Source organism: Periplaneta americana, chromosome 16, assembly GCF_040183065.1.
Source record: "Periplaneta americana isolate PAMFEO1 chromosome 16, P.americana_PAMFEO1_priV1, whole genome shotgun sequence".
Lineage (NCBI taxonomy): Eukaryota > Metazoa > Arthropoda > Insecta > Blattodea > Blattidae > Periplaneta > Periplaneta americana.
The window spans coordinates 40698128-40724070 of NC_091132.1; the positions used below are offsets into that span (position 1 = coordinate 40698128).

The 25943-nt window shown below is 36.4% G+C and overlaps 1 protein-coding gene across 1 annotated transcript in view; it reads left to right on the top strand.

The window, feature by feature from the left end:
• LOC138692228 (protein scabrous-like) overlaps nt 1-25943 on the top strand; it is a 118574-nt gene that overhangs the window by 78101 nt on the left and 14530 nt on the right. The window contains exons 4-6 of the mRNA XM_069815359.1: nt 3252-3758; nt 12504-12638; nt 17936-18071. Coding sequence (XP_069671460.1) covers nt 3252-3758; nt 12504-12638; nt 17936-18071 — 778 coding nt within the window. The remainder of the gene's footprint in view (nt 1-3251; nt 3759-12503; nt 12639-17935; nt 18072-25943) is intronic.

Here is a 25943-nt window from a genome sequence, read left to right on the forward strand (position 1 = left end):
ACGTTCAATATCAGTACTAATGTTCGCTTTATCTTCCAACTTAAACACTTCCGCTTCGACATCCTGATGTTCACAGTTCGAAACGTGAATCTAATCTGGTCATGTAGATAGTAGGCAGTGACCGATTTCGCACCTCTTCCCACTAGAGGTATGCTATTGTGTACTCGGCCTTGGAATTTCCCCGGGTTCACTTTTACAAAGATGCGGGAGAGAGGGTTGATGACTATTATACTGTAATCCTTCTTATATTTACCCTTTGGTCATCACTCTACTCCCTTTTACAAAATAAACACTTTTTCTTCCTATTCTTCTAATAACTTCTTTTAACTAATCCTTCCTTTATTTCTTACTGCATACACTATTCTCTTTAACATGTTTCAAACTGTCCAGGAAGCTGAACGAATCCTCTGTCTTTTAATGCACTTAAGGAGTAGAAGATTTGAGATTTTGTTCTGAACATATTCTTGGAAGTGTGTAGGAGAAAGGGTTTCCTAAATTACGATTTTGGCCATTTTAAATTAAATTTTCTTGGGAAAGTTATAGTTTTAGGTTCATTATAACCGAAGCAAAGGTTTAGGGCTACTATAAACGGAAATATTAATGTACTTTTTAATGTATGCGGGTCGGGACCAACGATTTAGGTTCACTATAGCCGAATGTTCACTATAACCGAGTTCACTATATCCAGAGTTGACTGTATTTATTTAGTTTTAACAATATCCGCACTTACCTTAGCACTATACGTTAAAATTAGCTATGTCTTTGAGATTGTTCTTGAATATCGGTTGAATGGAATGGAATGAAACTTTCGGGAGGAGGGCACTATGACCCAGCACTGCGACCTTTTACGATCTATTGCGCTAACCCTCAAGCTAGTCGCATTCCCAAAGCCACACCGGCTGATTACACTAAGGTTCGCTGCGTACCCAGGTTCCGAGCAGGCAACCCCAGGGCAGCCTCCTTCGTGCGTCGCCAGCCGACGTTCGGAGAATGCTATGGAATAATGACGAAACGTTGACGGAATGATGTAGATGCCTAACATGGGGAAACGGGAGATCCTCGAGAAAAACCCTAAATGCAACATTTTCCACCATAAGTGTCACTATGGATTTTTCAATTAAAAATTCCAGGCTTCACCGGAACTCGAACCCAGACCACCTGCATGACAGGCTGAATGTCTGGCCACTCTGCCATCGCAGGGGACTTAAATATCGGTTGTACCATATAATATCATTTAAGCAGCCGGATATTCTTGGTCACTTGTTACTTGGACACCCAAGTAGTTGGAGTTTACCTGCTCTATAATTTTATCATAAATTTTAATTTTACAGCGACAAGGTATCTTTGAAATTGTTAGGAATTTTGTGCATGCAATTATGACCTTAGGCTTAAAGACATGTCAATAATTATATGCTGATAAAAAAGAGAGTTAAGTTTCATGTAACAGTATAAGTGCTAATTAAGTATAAACCTGTTTTATTCCTTAAATTAAAGGTAGCAAAGGTACTAAAATCAGAGATAACTTTCAGTTTCTGGGCTACATTTGACGCTTCGTATTTCGTACATCTTTTGGTAGCCAGGTTTCTTTTAAATTGTGTTAACCACTTTGGAAGGCATTAATAAATCTACAAAATAGAAGACAACCTAACACGTGGTGTTGGAGTATGGCTTTCCTAACCGACACAGCATTCACGTATTCTACCCTTACAGCCTCCTCAGTTTGTTTGATCATGGAAGCATCATTCCCTTCTAGGATTTTCTGTCGTCGAAACTGTAGATTTTTTGTCGCTGTAGCGTTGCCCGCGCTGCACCAGATAACGATCTACATAGCACTGTTTGACGAATAATAGAATAATGGTGGAATACCGATAGGGTAAACGGGAGTGCCGCGCGAAAACGTACCACCAAGTACAATCCTTAGTTAATACAAATTCCATTTGGATCCGACAGGATTCGTATATGGATTATAAACGTGGGAAATCGATGATATAGTCGAACTAGGGAAAAAAAAAGCATCGATATTGTAAAATAAAAATGCACTTCTTATTACCCGCGTAAATGCTCATATTAGCTATTGAAAAGATGATGTTAGCTTTACAACAAATTAGGCTAAGGACAATTATTATCACTTAAGATTTTTATTTATTTATTTATTTATTTATTTATTTATTTATTTATTTATTTATTTATTTATTTATTTATTTATTTACTTGTTCATTCATGTATCCATTCGTTTAATTATTTATTTAACTTATTTATTTATGTCAGTCGGCCATTTTAATGTATTATTGAAATTATTCATCGATTTAGTCGGCCTGGGTGTGCTTAAATGCGACAGGCTCATGTCAATAGATTTACTGCATGTAAAAGAACTCCTGCGACACAAAATTCCGGCACACCGGCGACACTGATATAACCTCGGCAGTTGCGAGCGTTGTTAAATAAACCATAATTTAAATTTTTTATCGCTTTACCATTGTTTTGTTTAGTAAACTGTCCGAAGACAGCTTCGAATCTCACAAATGATACCAGCCTACATGGCACAACTTATGAGGCAACTAGGCCAGGAGATAATGGTGTAGGGTGACCAGTTCCTTTCCTCCTCCATTGCATACATCACCTGATTAGCTCCAATTGTACTAGAAACATACCGCTCTACCGCACGCATGACATCTCATCGCTCCGAAGGCAAGCGAGTGACTAACCCAAACACCCCTTGGCGTAACTAAATGGACTCGCCTAACCCAGGCGCACATTTCCGGCGACTGTCAGGACTAAATAATCATACTGTACTGTCTGATAATACTGTACATATTATCCAGATCCTCAGTCAGATAATGTTTATAATTTGCAATACAATTTTAAATTTACAGTACATTTATATTGTGAGCACGCGTAAGAACCTAGAGAGGGTTAGCCTCTCGGCAGACCACAAGACTGGCGGTAGAGGTATGGCGACGAACCAATGCTCGAAGAAGTAAGAATCCGTTGAAGAGTGGTCGACAAGTTTATAAAATGTACTAAAAAAACGTGAAGGTGAAATTTTGAAGCTAACTTACACTTCTGTTTCCATGGTACCATGAGGGACTGCATCGTATTAGAAGGAAATAGGATTACGCTTAAACGTTCCACGTTAAAAGCAATAATATGTACTTCAGTTATTCGGTAAATTACTAGTAGAACTAAATTGGTTGGGAGTTTTATTTCGTTGACTATTGAACGCTTCTAATGAGCTTTGTATTACTTGACAGACTTTGGAGAAGCCGACTGTAAACGAAGAGCAGGACAACACGCAGCCCAACATGGTGGAGGACGACCGGAAGTACCGTCACCACCGCGTCCTCCGCATGCAAGTGGCGCAGCTGGACGCGTCCAGCAAGAAGCTGAGCACCGGCCAGGCGCACCTCGAGCACCAGGTCCGGCGGCTCGAGAAGCAGGTCAAGACTTTGTGGAGCACCCACCGCAGCATCGGCAACCACGAGGCGGGCGCGGGCGAGGTGGCGGCGCGACAACTGGAGGGGCGCGTGTCCAACCTGGAGCTGGCCTCCCGGATGGCGGCCAAGACCGTGTTCAACATCAGCAGGCAGCTCGTGGGCCTGGACAAGCTGCACCAGTCCATGCTGCAGCTGCTGGAGTCCGTCGAGACCCTCGAGAACAAGGTTGACCGCAGCGTGCCGGATCTCCAGAGAGAGATCTCCAAAATGGAGTTCAATATGGCACAGATGACGTCGTCCGTCGCCCTCATCAAAGAGGACCAGGTAGGACACCCATCATCTTCAAAGTATTTCTTTATTCTCGCCACAGATTAATATTATCGAAAGCGAGAATTCATAATTTTAAGAAAGACGACGGGTGAAATTTTGGTCCTTTTCAGTCAAAAATCGCATTTTCGTTTTTTCCTAAAAATGAATCAGCAATCTCCTATTTATATGTTGAGCAAATTTCAATGCTCAGCGGCGATCGAAAGCATAAAAATTACGCAGTATATAGCCTAAATGGCTGCACCCTTGAACTTCAATTCCATGCAAATTTTACAAGATATTTTCTCACACATTTTTTCAGCACATTTCGTTAGATTCGAAGTGTAAAGGCTCTTACAATTTTGATGTTAGGAACATGGAATTTTTGCTGCGTGTTTTATAAAGTATGGTTAACGAATTATAAAATCACATTTTTTATATGTTAATTACTTTTTTAATTTAAAAATAATTTATATAACAATAGGTACTAGAAAATAAAAATAAATATCTTTTAATAAAATAATGATTTGTTTCTCTATTCTAAGGGTATATTTCTAAAATATGAATGCTTAGTGCTTTCTAGGTATGTGAAAAATATAGTATTTTTTTCTAGATCATATACTTACAATTTGTACGACGAGATAGATTTTGAAAATATACCCCAATTTTTTTATAAAAAGGGCACAACTCAGAAAATATCTGGGTGGCATGCATGAAAATTTGTAGTAGGGCCTATGTGTGTGTGTGTATATATATATATATATATATATATATATATATATATAATATGTTAAATACATGTGCCGAAAACTAGCTTAAAAACTACAGACGTTAGAAATTTCACCCATTTCCTCTCTTAAGATTTTACACTTCACCTAAGAAATAAAGCAAAGAGTCAGAATGAAAAAATTAACTTCTTTCCAATGTTATGTTATTTTTCGTTCATTTTAAAATTTATTTTAATCGGTTATTTAATAACGCTGCATCAGCTACTACACAGTTGCTATCGGTTTGGTTTACCGATGTACCGGCTTGCGGGTCCTCGGCGAGGACTGCGATTGCGGCCGCCAGAATTAGTACCGTAGAAGCGCAGTTAAACTAAAACTCTCATACCTTAAAATAAATGCTGAAAATGTCGACCACCTTGTCCCACACATCGGAATATCGCGTAAATATGTTATCATTCACTCTCCCCAGTTCTTCCACTGAAATTATTGTAATTTGTTACTCGATGTTATCTTTCAGTTCCCGAAACCAAATCATTCGCAAACGTGGACTATCTTCTTTTAGAGCTTGCACTGGCTTATTCTTTCCTTGCATAAGATACAGACACGCCAGTCTGCCGAGCTAATTTTTAATGATTTTTGGCGCACATTCGAGAATAGCGCCAGTGTAATTTAATATACTCTCTGTCAACTGATCTGTTTCTATGGTATTTTTTGTTTAACATCAAATTTATTTACCAACATGTTTACTGCCTGGAAATTTCACAATAAAGTCCGTAAACCGGGAAGCCGATTCATACTTATATCTTTCATGCACACAAACACTAGGCCTATTTCTTCTAGAATCAAATAGCGAGCCATTCCATGCAGTATCTTACATGAAACTGCACTCACAATAATCGCATATTTTCACAGCACGCATGGACGCGTCCAACGTGAAGGGTAATCGGGTAGTACAGTGGACGGCAGACCGTAGACAATCACCGGCCGGTCGGTAAACCAAACCAATAACAACTCTATACGTGTCGGTATCTAACGTCAATGGAATTGGTGACAGTGAATGATATTTAGCGAAATGAGTCTTAAATGCTTCATGGAATTACCTGGTATTCTCCTGACAGTCGAGGAAAACCTCGGAAAAATCACAGCCAGATAATCAGCCTAAGCGGGATTTGAACCCACCCTTGAACGCAGTTCCGGATTATTAAGCAAACGCGCTACCGCCTGAGATACGCCAGTGGCCTAATTTTCGTTTCTGTAAATAGGAACCAAAGCGTAGCCTATTAGACTCTATTACTATACAGTTATTCCAAACGTTTTGAAGTAACCTAAGTGTGAGTATGGTAGACAACATTTTATTATACATTCTAATGTTTCATGATTGTTTAATTAAGGTGTTTGAGATTCAGATAATTTCAGTAATGCAGCAATTACATCATATGTTTATCTAAGTCAAGGGGTTCTTCATTGTGGTTTTATTTGACAAATAGATGCAAATTTTCAGCATATGAGCTTTGTTAACTCCAATTCTGTAGTATTCCCTGTAGTATTCCCTGGAATTTTAGTTGTTCTGCAAACACTAACCTGGAGAAATGCACATATATTTGCGTTATTTTGTATGTATTTTGAAGAGTTTCGTTATGACGTAGTTCTCGGTACGTTAGAGTAGTAAATAAAATAAATTAGAATCACGAGATAAAATCCGTCTTAGTGAAGACAACGCCTCTGCCCTCCCCCCCCCCAAATTGTAGGTTCATTATCTCTGTGATAAAAGATAAACAATTCTAATCTCTGACACAAATTTCATTCGAGAAATTCCTACGCCCCTATAGAACATTTCTTTGCGCAACAATTTCTCTCTTAGATAAAGGAAGGCGTCTTACAGACCAACATAAAATGGGAAATATTCCAAAGTAAACGAATGAGTAATGATGTTCTATTGTTAAGGTACAAAATAACTGGACCCATTTTGTGAAAGATAAAATTATTCTTTTACATATTATGGATATAAAGTGCATCAGAGAGAAGAAGGCTTTAAAGCTAGCACGCTTTCGTAACTTCGACACGAGACTAAGGCCAAGGTTAAGATAACATCCAATCACACTGTTTCTCACGCTTATTCAGTGTGTAAACATTCACTCTTTCAAGTGAGTCATAAAGTTTATAACCCGAAAGACAAACCCACCCAACCATTTCACTAATCACAGAAAAGTTGAGGGGCGCATGTGTAAGGCAACTGTCATTGGAGTGATTGATGTTTTCAGGAACGTGAGAATTCCCCAAGATTCGATTCCTTCGGGGATGCTCTTTAGAGTGCAGGTGTCGATACCCGTAATAAAACTTGCAGAAAGAATGATGAATGTCCGACAAATATGTATGTAATGGAGGCAGCGTGTAATAGAGCTGAAATACGGTTAACGGGGTGGAAATTTAAAGCATCCAACCGTCTTGTCTTATATTCCGGAGGATAATCACACTTCGCGCATTATTAGAATTGATTTGACTTCTTCCTATCATGTACCCCATTAAAAACATAATCATGCCATTAGAACGGAACTGTGTCACATCCCTAGTGACGTAGAAACTTATTATAGAAGAAAATGAAGTTTAATACATTCTAGAATGAAAATATAAATTGCACAATTTTAATTCGCTTGAGTAGGTTGCAGCTTATAAACTGTAAGAAACTTTTCAGACTTATTACAAACTTTCAAGAATAATCCTCGTGCACTCTAAAACATGGATTAAAGCTGTAACCGTGTTTCAACAACAGATGATAAAATTTATATAATCAGTACTGAAAATAAAGCAATCATCAGTAACAAAACTGAATGTTATTTACTTTCTGTGCATTTGGAAACAATATAGAATAAGTATATTTAATCTTCCTACATCGAAATTATAAGTAAAATGGACGAGCTGAATGAATATTCATTTCGTAAACTAGTGGAGACGTCATTAAAGCAAGTAAAAATTTCAAATAATGGGCCTACAAATAAATATAAAACTTCCCTAATAGAAATGGAAATAATTATTGCTTATTTTCTCTATATGAACTACAAAGCAAATCCATTGAGATTTTATAAATCTAAATTTTCCTGGAAATATGTATGTTCAGCATCCCTAATTCTAAAGAAAGTGGCTTTATCACTCCCGTTTATGTCTCTCTGCCTACAGCGATTTCTCTTATACTGCTTCTCAACACTGCAGAAAAATAGTTTTCAGTAATGTAATATGTATTGTGTATATCTATAATAATCTCACTAGAGGTTTTGATTTATCTAAATAAAATTAATACTCGAGTGGGATTTAATTGACTATCACACGGTTAGAAGAAAGTATATAAAGATTAGAAAAAATGAAGTACTCTAATACAACAAAATATTAATTGACTTAAAAAAAAGTACTAAACTATCTTAAAAATGTATTATTGTATCATCTCAGCATTACAAATATTCCGCTAGATGGCAGTAGTGTGTTATGATTAGCTGTATACAATCTTCATTGAACTCTATGGACGATTACTAATCAAGAAGGCTTTGTTGATTCGGTTTCATCTTTATTGAAACAGTTGCAATATATTATATACTAAACATATCAATATATATATCAATACATACTAAACCTCTGATACGTGACTATCCATAATCTCATACAGCAGAAGCTACAAAATAACCTAAATAATATAAACAAGATAAACGATAGAAAAGTTTTAATTAAGGATGATGAAATAAACATTAATCATTCTAAAAGGTACAATTATTGAAAGTACAATGTTGGCAAACAAAGAAACAAAATTCTAGGGAGGTGATAAAAACAAACAAATGTTAGAAAGATGATAAAAAGCAAATACTAGGAAGGTGATGAAAATTGTAGGATAGGCCTAAGCAGCCGTGATTGGTTGAAACATGTCGATCCGTGCGGTTTTATTAGTCGAAAGTAATATGACGTAATAAACGTGTAATAGTCATTGTAACTAATATTCCAGTGAGGCTGGTATTACACTATTAAAAATATGTCAAAAATGTTTTATAAAATATATGACAGTGTAATGGATTTTCATTTATAAAAGGTTCTTTGATAAAAATTCTTATGGTGAATATATCTGCATCTTGTTATGGTTTGTAAAAAATTAGATTAGGCTAAAACCAATATGATGGATCACGACTAAAAAGTTAATATATCAGAATATGAAGCAAAACAAATGTTACATTACACAAGACACATGAATTACAAAAACAGAAATAAAAGATAAGAAGTACACATAAAAATAGCAGAGACCTACAGGAATAATGCACAAGTCTGGACAAATTGAAAATTATAGTCGTCCATTCTCAAATAATTCATGTAATTTTGGAAGTCCTCACATTGTAGCTCTTTTAGTACTGCAGGATTTGATGGATACTTTTCTTGTCACGTCTTGTAATTCATGGTATAACTATAGACGTTTCCTTTTCTATTTCTTTTTCAGCAATATGGATATTGTAACAGCTAAGTAAGCATAGTACTGTTCTTCATTCATTTATGTATAACTGTGTTCAAAAATAGTTTATTTTATGCTAATATAAATGGCCGATGGTTCTTGTTCCTTTAATTTTAAGTTATTTTTGATAAAATACTTCATATAGTGTAATATACTCCAATTCATACCTCTTATCACATCTGTGATAAATATTTCTTCACATTCTTTGCCAAAGAACTTTGATAATGTAATACCAGCCTTAGATCTGTGAAGTTATTAACACTTTTATATGAAATATTGATAGTTTTGCAGTTTAATATATGCTGCAAGTCATAATTGAATCTTCTTCTCTACTGAGAACATATTTTGGTGATGTATAAATTCCAATTCTAAAGAGGTGCTCTACCAAACAGTCATGCCCATTTACTAGACTGAAGATAGCCATGTGTGTTCCCATTATACTTTTCTTCTATTTGGGTTGAAGGTCCGGAAGCTTGATGTAATTTAGATCGCGTTTATGGAGCTGTGCGCATGCTCCTTCAAGTTAAGAATGTCGGTTGCATTAATTTCACTTTCATTAACAAACGCACCCAGTATTAATTCGAGGCAGCGGTTCGTGAAGTTACTTATCTCTCATGCGTGCTCTCACACAGTGTGACTGAGAACTCGTCCTGTAGTCGAGGCACCTTAACGAATCTCAGTTAAAGAAATAAGACAGTCTGAGTTTTAACATATCCTTTGGAGAACACATAGGCCAATGTTCCTTCCTCCCAAATTTTAAATAGCTTTCACAAAATAATTTTGGAACAATTTCAAATGTAAATATAAATAAAAGGAACTATCATTGAAGTTTTATGAGTTCAAATATTAAATGTATTCACATACTGGTACATTTATTATAGTGTCATAACTACGTAGATATGGCACTGAAAACGCTACACACAGGATTTTTCAAAAGTAATGCGTAATTGAATGAAAGGATTTTTGACAAAAACCTCAGACACTTCAAACTTTATTTCTACAAAGGAATATATTTTTTAAAACAAAAATATTTTGGGATTATTGTTGTGCGAATTATGATGCCATCGAAAACATTTTTAATGACACTCTATAGTTTATTTAATATTATAATCTGAAAGAGCTTATTTTTTTGCATAGGCCCTAACTCTGCAGTATTTCATTTTTTTTATACAGATGCATTATGGTTATGGTTGCTAAGGTAATAATTTAATTGGTAATACTTTTGTTAGTCCTTGTGTTATTAAAGTAGTTACAGCCACCGGTGTAACTCAAACGGTAGCGCATTTGCCTGCTGATCGGGAGTTGCGTTCGGGCATAAGTTCAATTCCCGCTTGAGCTGGTCAGCCGATTGTTTTTTTTTTCGAGATTTTCCCCAACCGTAATGTAAGGTAATATATGGCGAATCCTCGACCTTAGTGGCCAAATACTATCTCGCTATCACCAATTCCAGTAGTTGATAAGCTTCGTTAAAGAACTACGTAAAAAAATTAAAGTAGTTTCAGTGATGAAATAAACACAAAATAAGGTTTTCTTAACAGAAAACAAGAGGATGATGATGACGATGATTATGATGATGATGAAGATGGTGATGATGATGAACGTACACAACACGTATACATAATTCTTAACGAAATTGTATCAAATCAGCCACCAATTTCTCAGTCAATTGCTGAATCGGCCCCGGGACGGTTCTGGAAATTTTGGCTAAGAGAAAAATACCAGGACCACATGGGATTGAACCCGGGATCTTCCAGTTCCTTATGCGTGCACGGTTTTTGTTTAATAAAGTATTCCAACTAGCGTCTTGCATTACAGACGCTATGTTCGGTTCAAGTTTGTCGAATTTAACGAAGTTCGACATTCGCCGATGTTCGCTCTGCAGAAGGAATCCTGTTGTGTTTGTTGCACCTTGTTTTAAAAATATTAGCTGTCCTCCATTCCCACTTCTTCATGTTTTAACAACTTAATGATTTTAGCACAGTTATTATGATTAGTTTTCATGTGAAATAAGATAAAGTTTGTAATATCTTGATTGCCTCTCTCATGTTCGAATATTGCAGGACACTAGTTCCAACGTCAGCAATTCCATCTCTTTTTAGATCTTCCAATATTTCTCTTCCATAAGTATTGTTCACGATTTAAAATTGCGTCTCAATTATTTTCCCACTTTTGAATATTTATTTCTGTAGGTCTGAAAATATTTTTATTTTTCTTCTGATTACTTCATTTGATATCCTAACCGTCTTTGACACTTATGTATAGGCCTCTCGAAGAAATGTCATTTCAGCTGCTGTAATTTTAGTTCTACATTTTCATCTCAGTATCCATGGTTCCAAACCACACAACAAATAATATTATGAACTTTATATTTATCCATAATTTGAATAGTCATTTTTTCATGTAGGGTACTGCATAATTATTACATAATCTTGTGAATGTTTTAGTTCATTCGTATTCTGCTTGCAATTAATTGAAATATTCTACCCATTTTCATAATCTCTTCAGAAAATTGATAATTCCAAGTAGGTTCCAACAACGTACCTTTAAAATGCTCACCCGGAAGATGATAGTAATGGATCTGTAGGAGAGGGAAATTAAGTTTCACGTTCACCATAAAAAAATAAACAATTATTCAAATCGCTCGAAGAATGGGACAAGGCAATAAGAAAATAAGGATAAAACATAAACAAGCGCTCTCAAACTTGGTCGTAGTCTAGATCAGATATACCCAGATTGCTCGGCCTTATAAGCTTTAACGGTAACAACTTTTGTCAGGTTTACTATGAGCGTATTCCGAATCTCACCGTGAGCAATCCGATGGCATCACGGTGTTCCGAATTCCACCGATGACGTCATTGATGCTCCACCGGTGTCGCACCGGTGCCGTCAACTTGCAGAGGTGGTGGCAGTCTCCATCAGCCGCCATCAGTGAATCTGATTGGTTCTTGTATAGGGCGGGAATTAGCAGACGAATGATGTGCACTGTTGTGTCATAGCGGTGTGTTCTGCTTTAGTTCTGATGTATTGTTTGCAATGAGCACAACGTAAAAACAATATGTTAATGGCTTATGAGCGAACATGTCAACGGACCAGTTATTACCACCGGTTCAAGAAATAAGTTGTTTATGATCTCTTTTCTTTGAACGAGATGGCAGTACGGAAATTTCGCAAAATTTTGCTAGCGTAGCACAGACAACAACTTGTACAGTCGCCATGACAGCATCGATTCTTCCAGCAGTTTTGTTCCTTATTTTCGTTGCAACGTGACGTCATTGATGCCACCGGACCGGTGAGATTCGGAATACGCTGAATGCTGCCATCTAGTTGTTACATAAGGAGTCACGTTATAACTCCCATTTGAATTGCATTAGCGACTGTACTGCCATCTCCTGTTCGTTTACGGCGGACGGGTGACGATCCTGGCCGTTGTTCTCTTCAAAGTGCTACCGATTTTAACATAGGGATGAGCAATCTGTTGTATATGTGATCTGGAGTCGTAGGCAATTTTTATTGTCTCCGTTTTAACTAACAGCACGTACTTCCCCGTTGTTTCAGGACAACCAACGCTCGTCACTTAAGGCTTTGGGTGGAGGTGTGTCAGCCATGCAGGAGACTGTAGACACAGATCATGGGCGATTAAGTATCTTGCAAGCACAAATACTCAACCTCACAGCATCGCCTCTTGTCCAGGTATGTATTATAAGCGTCATATCTTTCAGCAATCCTTGCAGAATGATCGCCAGAAACGATGTACACCCTTTGACACGAAATTGGTCGCTGTTCAGAGATTAAGTTCCACCTCCGAATAGCTCGTAAATCATTGCATGCACTGTGTTCATACGCGTGCGTTTTATGTAGAGAGATTTGAACCCCGGTCTTTGAAACAAGAAGAAAGAGCTCTACCGCTAAGCCATAAAGACTTTGCAGGGAATATATCGTTTCGTGACATGCAAATACGTCGCTTCTACGACTTGATTTCACCCTCGATGCTTAATTTTTTTGTCGTTTTGATAGTTTAATTAATTTATTTTTTATTTATTTAAATTTAAATATACAGAATAAAGAATATAATTACAAAACAAACAAGAGAAATAGAAATAAAATAATACAAGCAATATAAAAAGAAGATACAGTAGTATTAACAAAATTTGAGACCGAATGAGCAGCGCTCGTGCTCGGTCGCAGTTCAGATATAATATTAAAATAAAAAATAATAATAATAAAAATAAATAAGTAAAATAAAATAGGAACTAAAATATAATTACAGCGGCAATGGAATTATATAATATAATATTAACCCTAGAGAAGAATAATATCGCACGTGAAGAGTAGGACTAGGCCTAATATATATTTCAAAATTATAGAATACAAATATAATATAGGTTGATTAATTCATACATATATGCTATAAATTTATTTAATCAAATTGAAGATATTAACACGTTTCTAATAATATTAACAGTGAATCGCGCGTTACTCCAAACGACACTTATGGACAAATTCACGCTATAGGAGAGCGACCGTTTTCCGTGTCAGAGGGTGTACAATGGTAGGCAAAAAGGTCACTTGGTTAGAATATTTTCTAAGCCAAAAAACTAAGCTTCGTGCTTGCCCAGCATTAAAACCATATGTTGATAACACTTTCGACCAATAAAGTGCCCGTTTCTCTGTAAAGATTCGGGTTAGAGTCCTGTGGGATCCTTTTTTATCGTATTTAAATTTTTTTAACCTAATTCAATGCCACTTTTTTCGGTGTTTTCTAAGTATCTGATCAACATATTTAATATTAAGAAAACACGGAGTGACACACGTATAACAATTTCTTAATATTTTCTATAATGCGATAATCATCACGCACGTGATTTATAGCAAACATAATTATAAGAGATCTATGAATCGATTTACTCTAAACTAATAGTTACAAATAGGAACACATATCGTCATCTGACATGCAATTTGCTGTAGCTCATGTGAACCGCGCGATATGATGTAGTAGTTTCAACGCGGGCAAACTTTTTGCCCGACCACCTTTGTACAAGCCTCTCATCAGCTGCTCACACAAGAAAAAATTATCGATCCGATTAGGTATTCGGTATCGATGCCACACCACAAAATGATGGAGAATCTCACTTAATCGTGGGGATTTTCCTCGTCAGACTGATGTGCTCGTGCGTCAGCATAATCTTCTTAACAACAAATAATCGGATATTCACTGCGTAATAAAAAGTATTTGTGTTGATGTCTTCCGCTAGGTTTTCCAGATCTTATGAATAAATAGGGGATACTTGTAACACAACGTTTTAGATCCCCTCACCGTTGATTGTAGTGATGGTATACAAGAAGGATTCTGCATCTCCTCTATGTCAAAAGCGCGAATTAAATTTTGCAGATCAAAAGAAAGTATTTGCTACTCGTACACTTGATTCTTAAATAAAGGGTAAGGGGGAAAATGGGAATATCACACAACAGCATTACTGAGAAAATCAAGTTTTAAAACTTCTGACATTCCTGGTTTTTAACATTTCCACTTTTAAACCCTCAGTGAATGGATAGTTCAATAGTCCCAGTTGCCACCTAGGCCTATAGGACGCGCTATACACAATAAAATTGTTAAAAATGACATAACCTGTTTTTTTCTCTGTACCCTTCAAATACGAATTCATCATTTTACCACATAAAATAATCATACTCATAGTTCGTAGACCACTAGTTCGTCAGAGACTATCCAGAGTGCGCCACAGGCAGTGAGTTTATGTTACACTCGTAATTAAAGATGACGACGATGATAGAGAATTGTTGGAATGTCACAATGAAACCGAAGTACTCAGAGATAAACCTCTTGTGTTGCCTGTATCGAGGGCTGGCCCAACACAAGTTATCCTATAAATTCAGAGTGGATAGTCACTTTGCGATCTTTCTTACACTCATGTGAATTTTCACCAATATTGCTCTGAAGATTTTTAATTTCTAATCATTTTTACAATGTAAAGAATGTGACAAAAATGTTACCCACCTCAACACTTCATTTTATATTAGCTTAACAAATCCTTTTTAATAATTTTACATTTTTTTTTAATTTTCACTGGGATATGCTACTGGAACTAAATGACATCTGCGAGAGTATGGAATGAAGATAAATGTAACTAAGACGAAGATCCTGGTCACAGGAAGAAAAATAAAGAAGATACACTTACGAATTCTAAATGAGGCAGTAGAACAAGTGCACAACTTCAAATACACGGGGTGTATTAGAAGCAATAACATGAGCTGCTGTTAGGAAGTCAAAAAGAGGATAGCAATGGCAAAGGAAGCGTTTAACAGAAAAAGGAGCATCTTTTGCGGACTTCTGGAAAAAAGAACTAAGGAAGAGACTAGTGAAGTCCTTTGTATGGAGTGTGGCGTTGTATGGGCAGAAACATGAACATTACGTCGAAGTGAATAGAAGCGAATAGAAGCATTTGAAATGTGGAGAAGAATGAAACGTGTGAAGTGGACAGACAGAATAAGAAATGAAGCTGTGTTGGAAAGAGTGGGTGAAGAAAGAATGATGCTGAAACTGAAGAGGAAGAGGAATTGTTTGGGTCACTGGCTGAGAATAAATTGCCTACTGAAGGATGCACTGGAAGGAATGGTGAACGGGAGAAGAGTTCGGGACAGAAGAGGATATCAGATGATAGACGACATTAAGATTATGGATCATATGAGGAGACGAATAGAAAGGCAGAAAATAGGAAAACTGGAGGAAGCTGGGTTTGCAGTGAAAGACTTGACCTTGTGCAGAACAATGAATGAATGAATGAATGAACTGGTACCTAAAGGATGGCATTAACTATCTGTGTTGATAAGTTCCATTATTGTTTATTTTAATTTAAAATAAAATATTTTCTATAAAGGATGTGACTATTAACACGTAACACACTTATCTACTTTGTGTTACACGGAAAATAATGCTTCACAACTATTCTGTGAACACATTAAGCTATGAAATATTCAGACATTTCACTATACATTATTATCTTATTTTTACGCCAGGGCAAATAATTTTGTTCTTTTACTGTGCGGTGTCTGTTATACGTAAAAGAATATCTGAAAAGTAGTTGTAGAACCAGAAAGAGAAACAATACAGTACATATTGTTGTCCGGAAAGTATTTTCCGATCTTTGGTAAAGCATCTTTCTTTCCACGACGACTGGCTCCTCATTGTGCCAGTATGTTACATCCATTTCAGCTTGTAGTCTTATCTAGCGGTTCATCTGTTCCCTGATAGAAACAGCTTTTTCAGGATGGCTTGAGCAACTAACGATATTACCTCTGCTTGGAATTTCTGACAGCAAAAAATTCTCAAGGACAAACCAGTGGGAGAGTAATCACGGTGCGCGTAGTACAGGTTTTGTACTCATTCATTCCAAGCATTCGTCTAGCCGCGCCAAGTTATTATGCTATCGTCTCGTCATTTTGTAATTATCCAAGATGCAACCTCGTCTTCCCGTCTGTAGCATCTTAACCCCTGGCATTCTGACGTCATTGCACTTCCTATTGAAACAGGGAAGCAACACACTGAAGCATCTCATAATTGTATCGGATTCAAAGAAGAGAAGAAAAACACCAGTAGTATATTCCATAAATTACTACACTTCGCAATTCCAGTCTTCATGCTTCACAGAATTTTCCCTACGGAATGAAAGAGCTCCAACAAATTTGGGATATCACAAATTATATGAATAAGACTGCATGTAAAGTATGTATGTGACCAACGACAGCAATACTCATGTTGCTTTCTCTTTTTTTACGTGAATACGTCTTTAAGTTCGGTTCAGTATTATGTAGGGTTGTCACCAGGCAAAAAATTGTTGTACTAAAATTTTCCATATAAAGGTGCTATATCATATAATAACGTACTACTGTAGATTAACTTTTTCTGAGCGTATATAAGATAGCATTTTTAGACAAATTTATATCCAAAACCCGGATAAATTATGTATAGCCTTTGTGAATTAGGAAGCAGTTCAGCTGAGCACACGACAGATTAAAGACTGCTGTTAACCAAACATACTATTTGCACGAGTAACTCTTAGAAACAGTCAAGGATATACAGTAAAACCTCTTTAATCCTGATTAATTGGTTGAATAAGTTGACTGGTTTAACGAAAGTCCGTATTAACTGAAATACTCTAAAAAGTGCATTAAAATTCCGTTCATAGCAACAAAACAAGTTTATTATGGTTTATTTACGCCTTAATACACTATACAGTACAGTAAAATGTAATCTATGTTACGGTGTTGCATTCCCGTTTTGCCTCTTACTTATACTTTAAATCTTTGTTTGTGTGATCGGTAATAATGTTTTTATAGTTTAATTGTACTTTAATGCAAACTTGATGAATTTTCTTTATTTTTAATAGTATAGATGTAACATTGTAATTCTATAGTTCTGATGTATAAAAGTAAGTCTTAAAACAAGATTCTTTAATTTTTCCAAACTCATCGTTTTTTTCTGTCCGGATTAAGCGAAGTCCGGCTTATCAGGGTCCGGATTAAGGAGATTTTACTATAATGTCCACTATAGCAGTAAAAAGTCTCGGATATCGAGTATGTGACTTCATCTTGCACTGTAGTCGTGCTGTAATCATTTCGCAATGTTCACTTTTGCTGAGATGCAGTTTGATTATTTAACTTTAATTCAGACATGAAAGAATAATTAAGAAATTTATCATTTTGAACTTGAACGATAATTCACACATAGCTTATATATAAATTCACAACTTGGTCTTCAACTAATCCTTCGATGATTTTGCCAAGGCAGTTAAGTTCTTTGGAAATATGACATTTTTGGGCAGATGAATGTTTTAGCTTTTCCTTCGATAGGAGGAGTCCAGTCATCATGGAGTTTTGGAGTTTGTTCCTCAATTTATTTTTGTTTATGGTAACAACAGAAAACACACCAAAACGAAACATTCTTTAAAGAAATGTGTATTTTTCTTTAACAGGCTGCATCATTAGCAACGAAATCTCAGCCTGAAAATACTGATGACCGTTTCAACAGCAGCTCCATCTGGGAACTTGTACAGAAGCTAACTGTCGTGCAGAAGGAATACCAGCAGATTGTCAATTCCCTACCAAAAGGTAAGATATGATGATGGAGTTATATCATAGAAGTTTTGGAAGTTGAAGTATAACTTATGCATTTATGTGTATACTTGTGATACTTTGAGATTAATGTTCTAGACAAGCTCATAAGTTTACTATGGCGTTCTCTTAAAAGACAAATTGCAAAAATGAGACAGAAAATTCCATTACTACCGTAGTAAGGCTGACCATTATTATTCGTATATAATTAAAATTATACAGCACTTGTTTTGTTTAGTGCTTCTAACCTGTTATTTATGCGTTTATAGTCTTCTCTTTTCTCTCTCTATGTTACCTACTTCCTCTTTCTTAAAAAATTCTAACTACGTACACGCTAAGGAATTCCCCTAAACCAAGGTTCTTAACCTTTTTTAAATCAAGGCTCAAGGTCAACTAAGAAATAAACTTGCGCGATTCATAAATATATTTTTTAAGTTAAACACTGCTAATGTAATAGTAGTAGAAATGTATTATTTATATTACATACATTAGTACATAAGTGTTCTGCTCATGGGCAGATCTTTCACTGCAAACCCAGTATTCTCCAATCTTTCCTATTTTCTGGCTTCCTCTTAGTCTTCGCATATGATCCACATATATCTTAATGTCGTCCATCATTTGATACCTTCTTCTGCCACGAACTCTTGTCCCGTTCACCGTTCCTTTCAGTGCATCCTTCAGTAGATAGTTTCTTCTCAGCCAGTGACCCAACCAATATCAACTCAACGTGCCCAGCGAAGGAACAAATTGATGTAAACACATGCACGTGGTTTTGAGATCTCTGATTGGCTCTTGGACGCATCACACGTTTTCTCCCATGAAATAGTCCTAACGAAATGTTTCCATTTCATTTGTATTATGTTTTTGAAGATCATTTTAAATAGATATGTAAAGAAGAACGCTTTTCTTTCGTTCGTTGTCATGTTAACAGAGCTATTTATGCGGTATTGTTATAATTATATGGTGTCATAAATATTTACCAATGGCGGAGTGATGCATTCTGGTTTGTATTTAATGTTCTATGGTTTACGTTACTTTATTCTTTCCGTGGCTAACGAGAAAGACAGTCTACGGCGCGAATCCGAGTCACATGATCATCTTGGTCTAGTCATGGCCATCGTGACAATCGCCTAATATAAGGACATGTTCAAAGTTCTAAAAAAACAAAGGAAGTGCTATATTAAACACTAGATCACGTATACCCCAGATAGGTCGGCCTTATAGGCTTTGACGTTAACAACTTTTGTCAGGTTTACTACGTTGCCATCTAGTTGTTACATAAGTAGTCACGTCATAATTCCCATTTGAATTGCATTAGCGACTGTACTGCCATCTCGTGTCCGTTTACGGCGGACGGGTGGCGATCCTGGCGGTTGTTCTCTTCAAAGTGCAAACGATTTTAACATAGCGATGACCTATCTGTTACATATGATCTAGGATTAAAAACTTGCGTTAAATTTGCATTTATATATCAATTTGTTCAATGATGGCCATGTTATGAGTCAGAATGTGAAATCGCTCCTTAGGCTGTCTTTCTCGTTAGCCACGATTCTTTCGCTATACAGAGTATAGTGTTAACGCAAAGACCAGAATATCACGTTGACAAGAGACAAACGTCTATGCCCAATCTTAGTTATCCTACATGTTGCGCGTCTTATCTGTAGATATACTAGTGAACTACTCGCACTAACATACGCTGTAGGCCTATTCAGTAATATTATGAAACCTTAAAATAGTTCCTCCTCTGTAGCTGATTACGTGTTTCAACCAGAAACGAAAATAAAATACTTCTACTCGCTGTGCTGCTATTATAACCAAATTCTACCGTCTTCTAAGGAACGTATGTTTTGAAACACATTATCGAGGCATGATGTATTCCTTGCACTCTTTCCTTGGAGGCACAACAGTTCAACCTACGTAACTAAATGAAGTTTTTCGAAGTACTCGAGTACATTAAAATTCCACAGACACGTAACAGACTGTCGTACATAATGTGCTGAAAACAAGATATTGATCAGGCCGTCGTATATGCAGCTCTAAAGGAATAGTTTCAACGCTGCGTGGAGACCATTACAGGTACCTACCAAGGATTTGAACTTCACTTAAAGTGAAATGTGTGTCCATTGTCAATGTGAAACCTTGTGATTATTAGTTGTAACACGTCATAAAATTGCATTCGTATCTAACAATATTAGTTAAATCTTACGCTGCGATTCATTGGTAGCGTATCTGACTACAAATTCACCGTACTGGGTTCGATTTTCGGCAGATAAATGGATTTGATGTGTTTACCTTGCCTTGTTTGTATTGCGTTAAGCGGTGACTTTGCTTTTACTGACCACAGTTTAATGTTGGATCAAATTTCTTACAAGAGTAAGGAGGACAGAGCTGGTGAAGAGAAATTCTCTTATAAGATTGATGATGATGATGATGATGATGATGATGAGGTTGCCAACGACTCGGAATTTTTTCGGATTGTCAGGAAATCAGTTACGCAGGAAAAAATTAAATTGCTTTCAAGACGGTTAATGTTCGGAATTTTGTTCACTGAAATTTTATATTCTAAAATTTCATAATGATTCCGATACTGAAGGCACGTCCCAACTCCACAAGGACTCCGGTACATTGTTTTGAGTAGGCCTACATGTAATGTGTCAAGCTTAAAGAAAATGATTTTCCAATTAGCAGTGCTCATGTGGAGCGAGTTTTTTCGCAAATGAAGAATCTCTGGACTGACGAGAGGAACCGGACGAAGCCAAAACTTGTGAAATCAGGACTCTCTGTAAAGACGAACTTTAATTTCGTCGGTTACAAGCAAAACACATTAAGTCAAAAATAATACTTCTCAGAAAAAGGCGTATATAATGTGCAGTACATAATGTGTGTGAATTGGAAAATCAAATACACATAAAAGATAAACAACTTATTAAAAAATAAATAATACTATTTTTAGGATTCAGTTTTATCAGATGAAAAACGTCTTTTTCTCACAAGAGATAATTTTGACGTAATGTGTTTTGCTTGTAAACCGACGATTTGTCCTGTAGAGAACGTTTGGCTTTGTTTCCACAAACAAAGAACTATTAAATAAAAGAAGAGTAAATAATAAGTGTTCTTTTAAACTGTAATGTCAAAAAATTTAAATTACGGTTTATTTAACGACTCTCGCAGTAAATCTACTGTCACGAGCCTGTCACATTTAAACACACTTAAATGCCATAGACCTGGGCCGGGATCGAACCCGCAATCTGGAGCATAGAAGACCAGCGCTATACCAAGTACGCTACCGAGGTCGATTGTAATGTCAATGTACGTAGCAAATTTAGTGATATATCTATTAATCTCTACGCTTTTAAATGTGTAAGACTTTTATATCACCTATTTTTAACGTTCAACCTGATATTAATACAAAGGTAGTAAGCTTCATTATAATTGTTTATAATTGAGTTTCAAAATGCGTGTTGGCTACTTCCAATGAAATGCTTTTTAAGCTCTTTAAATATAGCCTACATTTATTTTTCATATGTCCTGAATTTTCGTCCCCTGGAGTTGGCAACCCTACATAATGATGATGATGATGATGATGATGATGATGATGATGATGATGATGATGATGATGATGATGATGATTCAAGATATTAATAGCCTTCGGCATTCTATGAAATAAGTTCATAACTGCGCCATAATTTGAAATGTGGAACCTAGCCAATATGAATAAAAAGTTGCACTTACTTCATTGGCATTTGGTGAACGTTGTAGCTGACTGCAGTACAGATGCAGGCCCACGCTGCTCTCTGTAACTTGTGACAGTGTAGTTAATTTTGCGTTGCAAAACACACAAAAAGCAAGATAAAGGTTCTGTTATAAAAAAACTTTCGAATATTTCATCCGACGCTATACTTCATACGCAGTTGATATAGTATCATTAAACAACCGATTATAATTTTTTTCGTCACTATGTCAACCTTTCCCGCTGAATAAACGCACTGTGAGCGATCGACTGTCACTTATCTCTTTAGTTCACTTCACTTCCGAATTAACTACACCTTTGCCAACTAACATGGCTACTGTATCCTAATTTAATATTGAAAAAGTCCTGGTTAATAACATAGTGCATGACATCAACAAAAGTGTTCTGAATTTCTATAGTAATTGTTAAAAATTCCTATAAATATTAATATAGCCTATGTGAAAATGTAGTAAGTTCAAGCAATAGCTACTGTAGCAATACCAAACGTCCGCACTTCACCGTAACTGATGCTAGAATGGGGTCTCTTTAGTTGACTGTTTCTCGTGATAGCTGAGAATTCAATGCATGGAACATGCATCGATGGAGAGGACGAAGACGACGGATCATAATAATTATCGATCAATATGTAATGTAGCCTACCGCAAGCAATTCTTACGGGACAGTGGACACATTTATGTAATATATATTCTTTCCCGCTTAATATTCTTCTCATTCTGCCAAAAATTACGAAAATAATTATATATTTATGTACTTGTAAAGTTCATTTTGAATAATGCAAGAAATTTAGAAATAATTATGGATATTACTTGATGTTATGTTTTATTTAACGACGCTGATATTTCTTGATGAAAGTTAAAAGAAAAAAAAAACTTTTGTAGACAACACTTCCAATTATTAGCGAAACCTAGCTCAGATGGTAGCGTGTTTGCCTGCTCTATCGGAGTTGCGCTCGGGCGTGGGTTCGATTCCCGCTTGGGGTGAACATCTGGTTGGGTTTTTCTAAGATTTTCCCCAACTGTTAGGCGAATGTCAGGTAATTTATGGTGAATCCTCAACCTCACCTCGCCATCAAATACTATCTCGCTATCATTAATTCCATCGATACTAAATAACTTAGAACATAGCCGAAACAGTCCCGCGTCGTAGCGTCGTGGTCTTTAGGCAGTTATTCTAACAGGGTCGCAGCTCTCTGAGAGGCAAAGAGCAGTTATTGGGGGGCGTGAATAAAATGATGATAATAATAATAATAATAATAATAATAATAATAATAATAATAATAATAATAATTTCTATGAACATGTAAACATACGACTATTTTCCGTTAAATAAATACGTTGACTAATTAAATTATTTTCTTTTTGAACCAATACCAAATGTCGTCCTACATTTTACTCTTCACCTTAGGTCAGGGAGGCCTCACTAAAAAAATGTGAACAAAAGAGGGACCTCATTATCAATAAGGTTAAGAAACAGTGGTCTAAGGCATCATGCTTAGGACTTGCGTCCTGATTCGGGTCCTACCATTTTCTCATGAAATTCCTACCAGTCTGTGGTCAGAGTTGGTACGTCTTACGTCTTACCCTTCAGTTATGACACATTAAAGATGATGGCGATAGTGGTCGGGTATGGTAAAGATAATGATGATGATTACGATGATTATTATTGACATTTGTAATTTGGTTCGAGTAATGTGAATTTTAATAATGGTTGCAATTAATAGCAGCAAAATATTGTGCCACTTACATTGTCCATGTTGCACAGCGGGTAATAATAATAATAATAATAATAATAATAATAATAATTTTGTATTGCTAGAATAAAAATACATGTTTATATAAAAAGACCAACCTCATGATCTAGCGCAGTAGTCGTCAGTACTCGCTGAAATGGGTAGAGTGCATGAAGGGTAAGGAAATAAGCTCCTTCGTGCACAGGGGATAGAGAGACAGCATACCCGCCAGCAGCCACGAATGCACGCTAGGGCAATGTTTGTCCGCGGGTAAGAGACGCTAGCCCGAGCGTGCAGTGTTCTGATGACCGCTGGTCTAGTGGTTAGAGCTTCTTGTTACAGTTTGTGAAGTTTTGGGTTCGATTCCCGGTTAGAACACAGGAACTTTTCCTTAAAGGGAATTGTTCCTGTGTTCGTCCATGGTTTGTAAATTAGGTTCAGTTTAGATTTAAGACCTCTCCTGGCACTTCAAGTTCATTATCACCCTATCATAATATCATCGGGGCAGCGTAACTCAGAAGTGGGTTACAGATAAGCCATTGCCAGAAGGGAAGACCAGAAATGTCGAATGACAACATAGTGGCATTGGTTAAAATATATATATATATATATATATCGTCGTTGTTCCTGCAATAACTCCTATGTGCAAAATATAAAATCTTTCAAGAGGAAGGAAAAACACATTTATTCATCCTATGGCAGATGTACTGTACATAGGAGACTGTGAATTCTTAGACTACATTTTCGAAGCAAAGAAATATAATTACATATAGGAGATTTTATTATTTGCTGTATCACTATTTAAGTTATTTAATAGAGTAAAAATCTGAAAATCGATAAATATGTCACATAGGAGTTATTGCAGGAACAACGACGATATGCTAAAAATTACTTTAGCACCCTCAGAAAAAATAAATATTCGTGCTCAGTGGACATTCCACAAAATTTTAAAACAAGTATTTAATTAATTAACAAAAAATGAAAACAGGAAAAGAAAAACAGATATTTCAGTAATTGAAATTTTATATTGCCTCCCAAAACAATAATTTTTAATTGATTTTTTAAAATAAGGAGCATTAGCAAATTGAATGTTTGGTCATTTAACTGTTACCTTGTTACAGAACCTTGGACCGGAGTTGCTAGTAACCTTTTAAAATAAATTACAGTAACCTAGTAGTGACAATGAAGTCTTCTTAAATGTTGGCATTCTGTTCTTCTACAATACGTGCGACTATTTCCAAATGCCGTAACTCGTCTTCACACAACGTGAGGCTTCTCTCTCCCTAACTCCTCAGAATCTCTCTTCCTTGCTATTCCTCTCTCTCTCTGTCTCTGTGTTTCTCCCGTACACCTTTTCGTACAGCACTCTGTGAAAATGAAAGTCACGAAGTCTCGTAACTACGTAAGTTATATTTTATTTATTTTGGAACGTGTTATTCACGATTGTCATGAAGAAGATACCTGCTTCATTCGACTACGCTTTCTGCTGGCGAACAAGCTTGAGAATCAACAGAAAGTATTGCAGTGCAAGGGTTCATCTTCTTACGTCATTAACAGCACAGTAAGAGCGCCTGGTTACGACTTGTGTCCCATGCTTCTAATAAAACCATGAGGATTTCTCGTACATAAACGCTCACCGAGTATGCAATTTACAAAAGTGTCTTGTTTGTGATGTCGTCATGTATAATGCAGGCGTATGGAAGGGAAGAACTCAGTTTTTAAGTACACACTTCGGACATAAGAGGAGAAACATCTGTACTACACGCTCGTTGTAAATTCCCATGTGGCAGCAGCGTTTTGTCTTCTCTGGTTGTTTAAATGAATGGGCAGACGCTGTTACTGTTTGACAGATGGGCACCCCACGCACGCTGTCAGTGGCGGCTGCAGTAACGCTTGTAATGCAGCATGCTCACAATTTCAGTACCGTGCCATAAATTAAAGTGTTCTATGTCTGCAGTGGCTTCATATTGAACAAATACAAACAGCAAGATAACCAACTACGAGTATATTGCTACTGAAACACGTATGGGAATGGAAATACAAAGGGAAGTGATGAAAATACTGTTTTTATATCTATTTTCTAAAGTACAGACAGAGTTATTATAGTATTTATTGCGCATAAATAGGATGAATATCGAGGGCATCATACCAGAAAGACGTATCAACAAAACTTCAACTTTACATTAGAGCCATTTAAACAGAGAACAATTTTTCTTATCCTTGTGTAGGCCTACTTTCTTTCATTCTTCCTCTGCGGTGGCTGAGTGGTCAGACCTTCAACCTGTCAAGCAGGCGGCCCGGGTTCGAGTCCACGCCAGGTCTGTAAGTTTTAATTTGAAAAATCAATAGTGACACTTGTGGCGGACAAGGTCGCCGTTGGGGTTTTTTC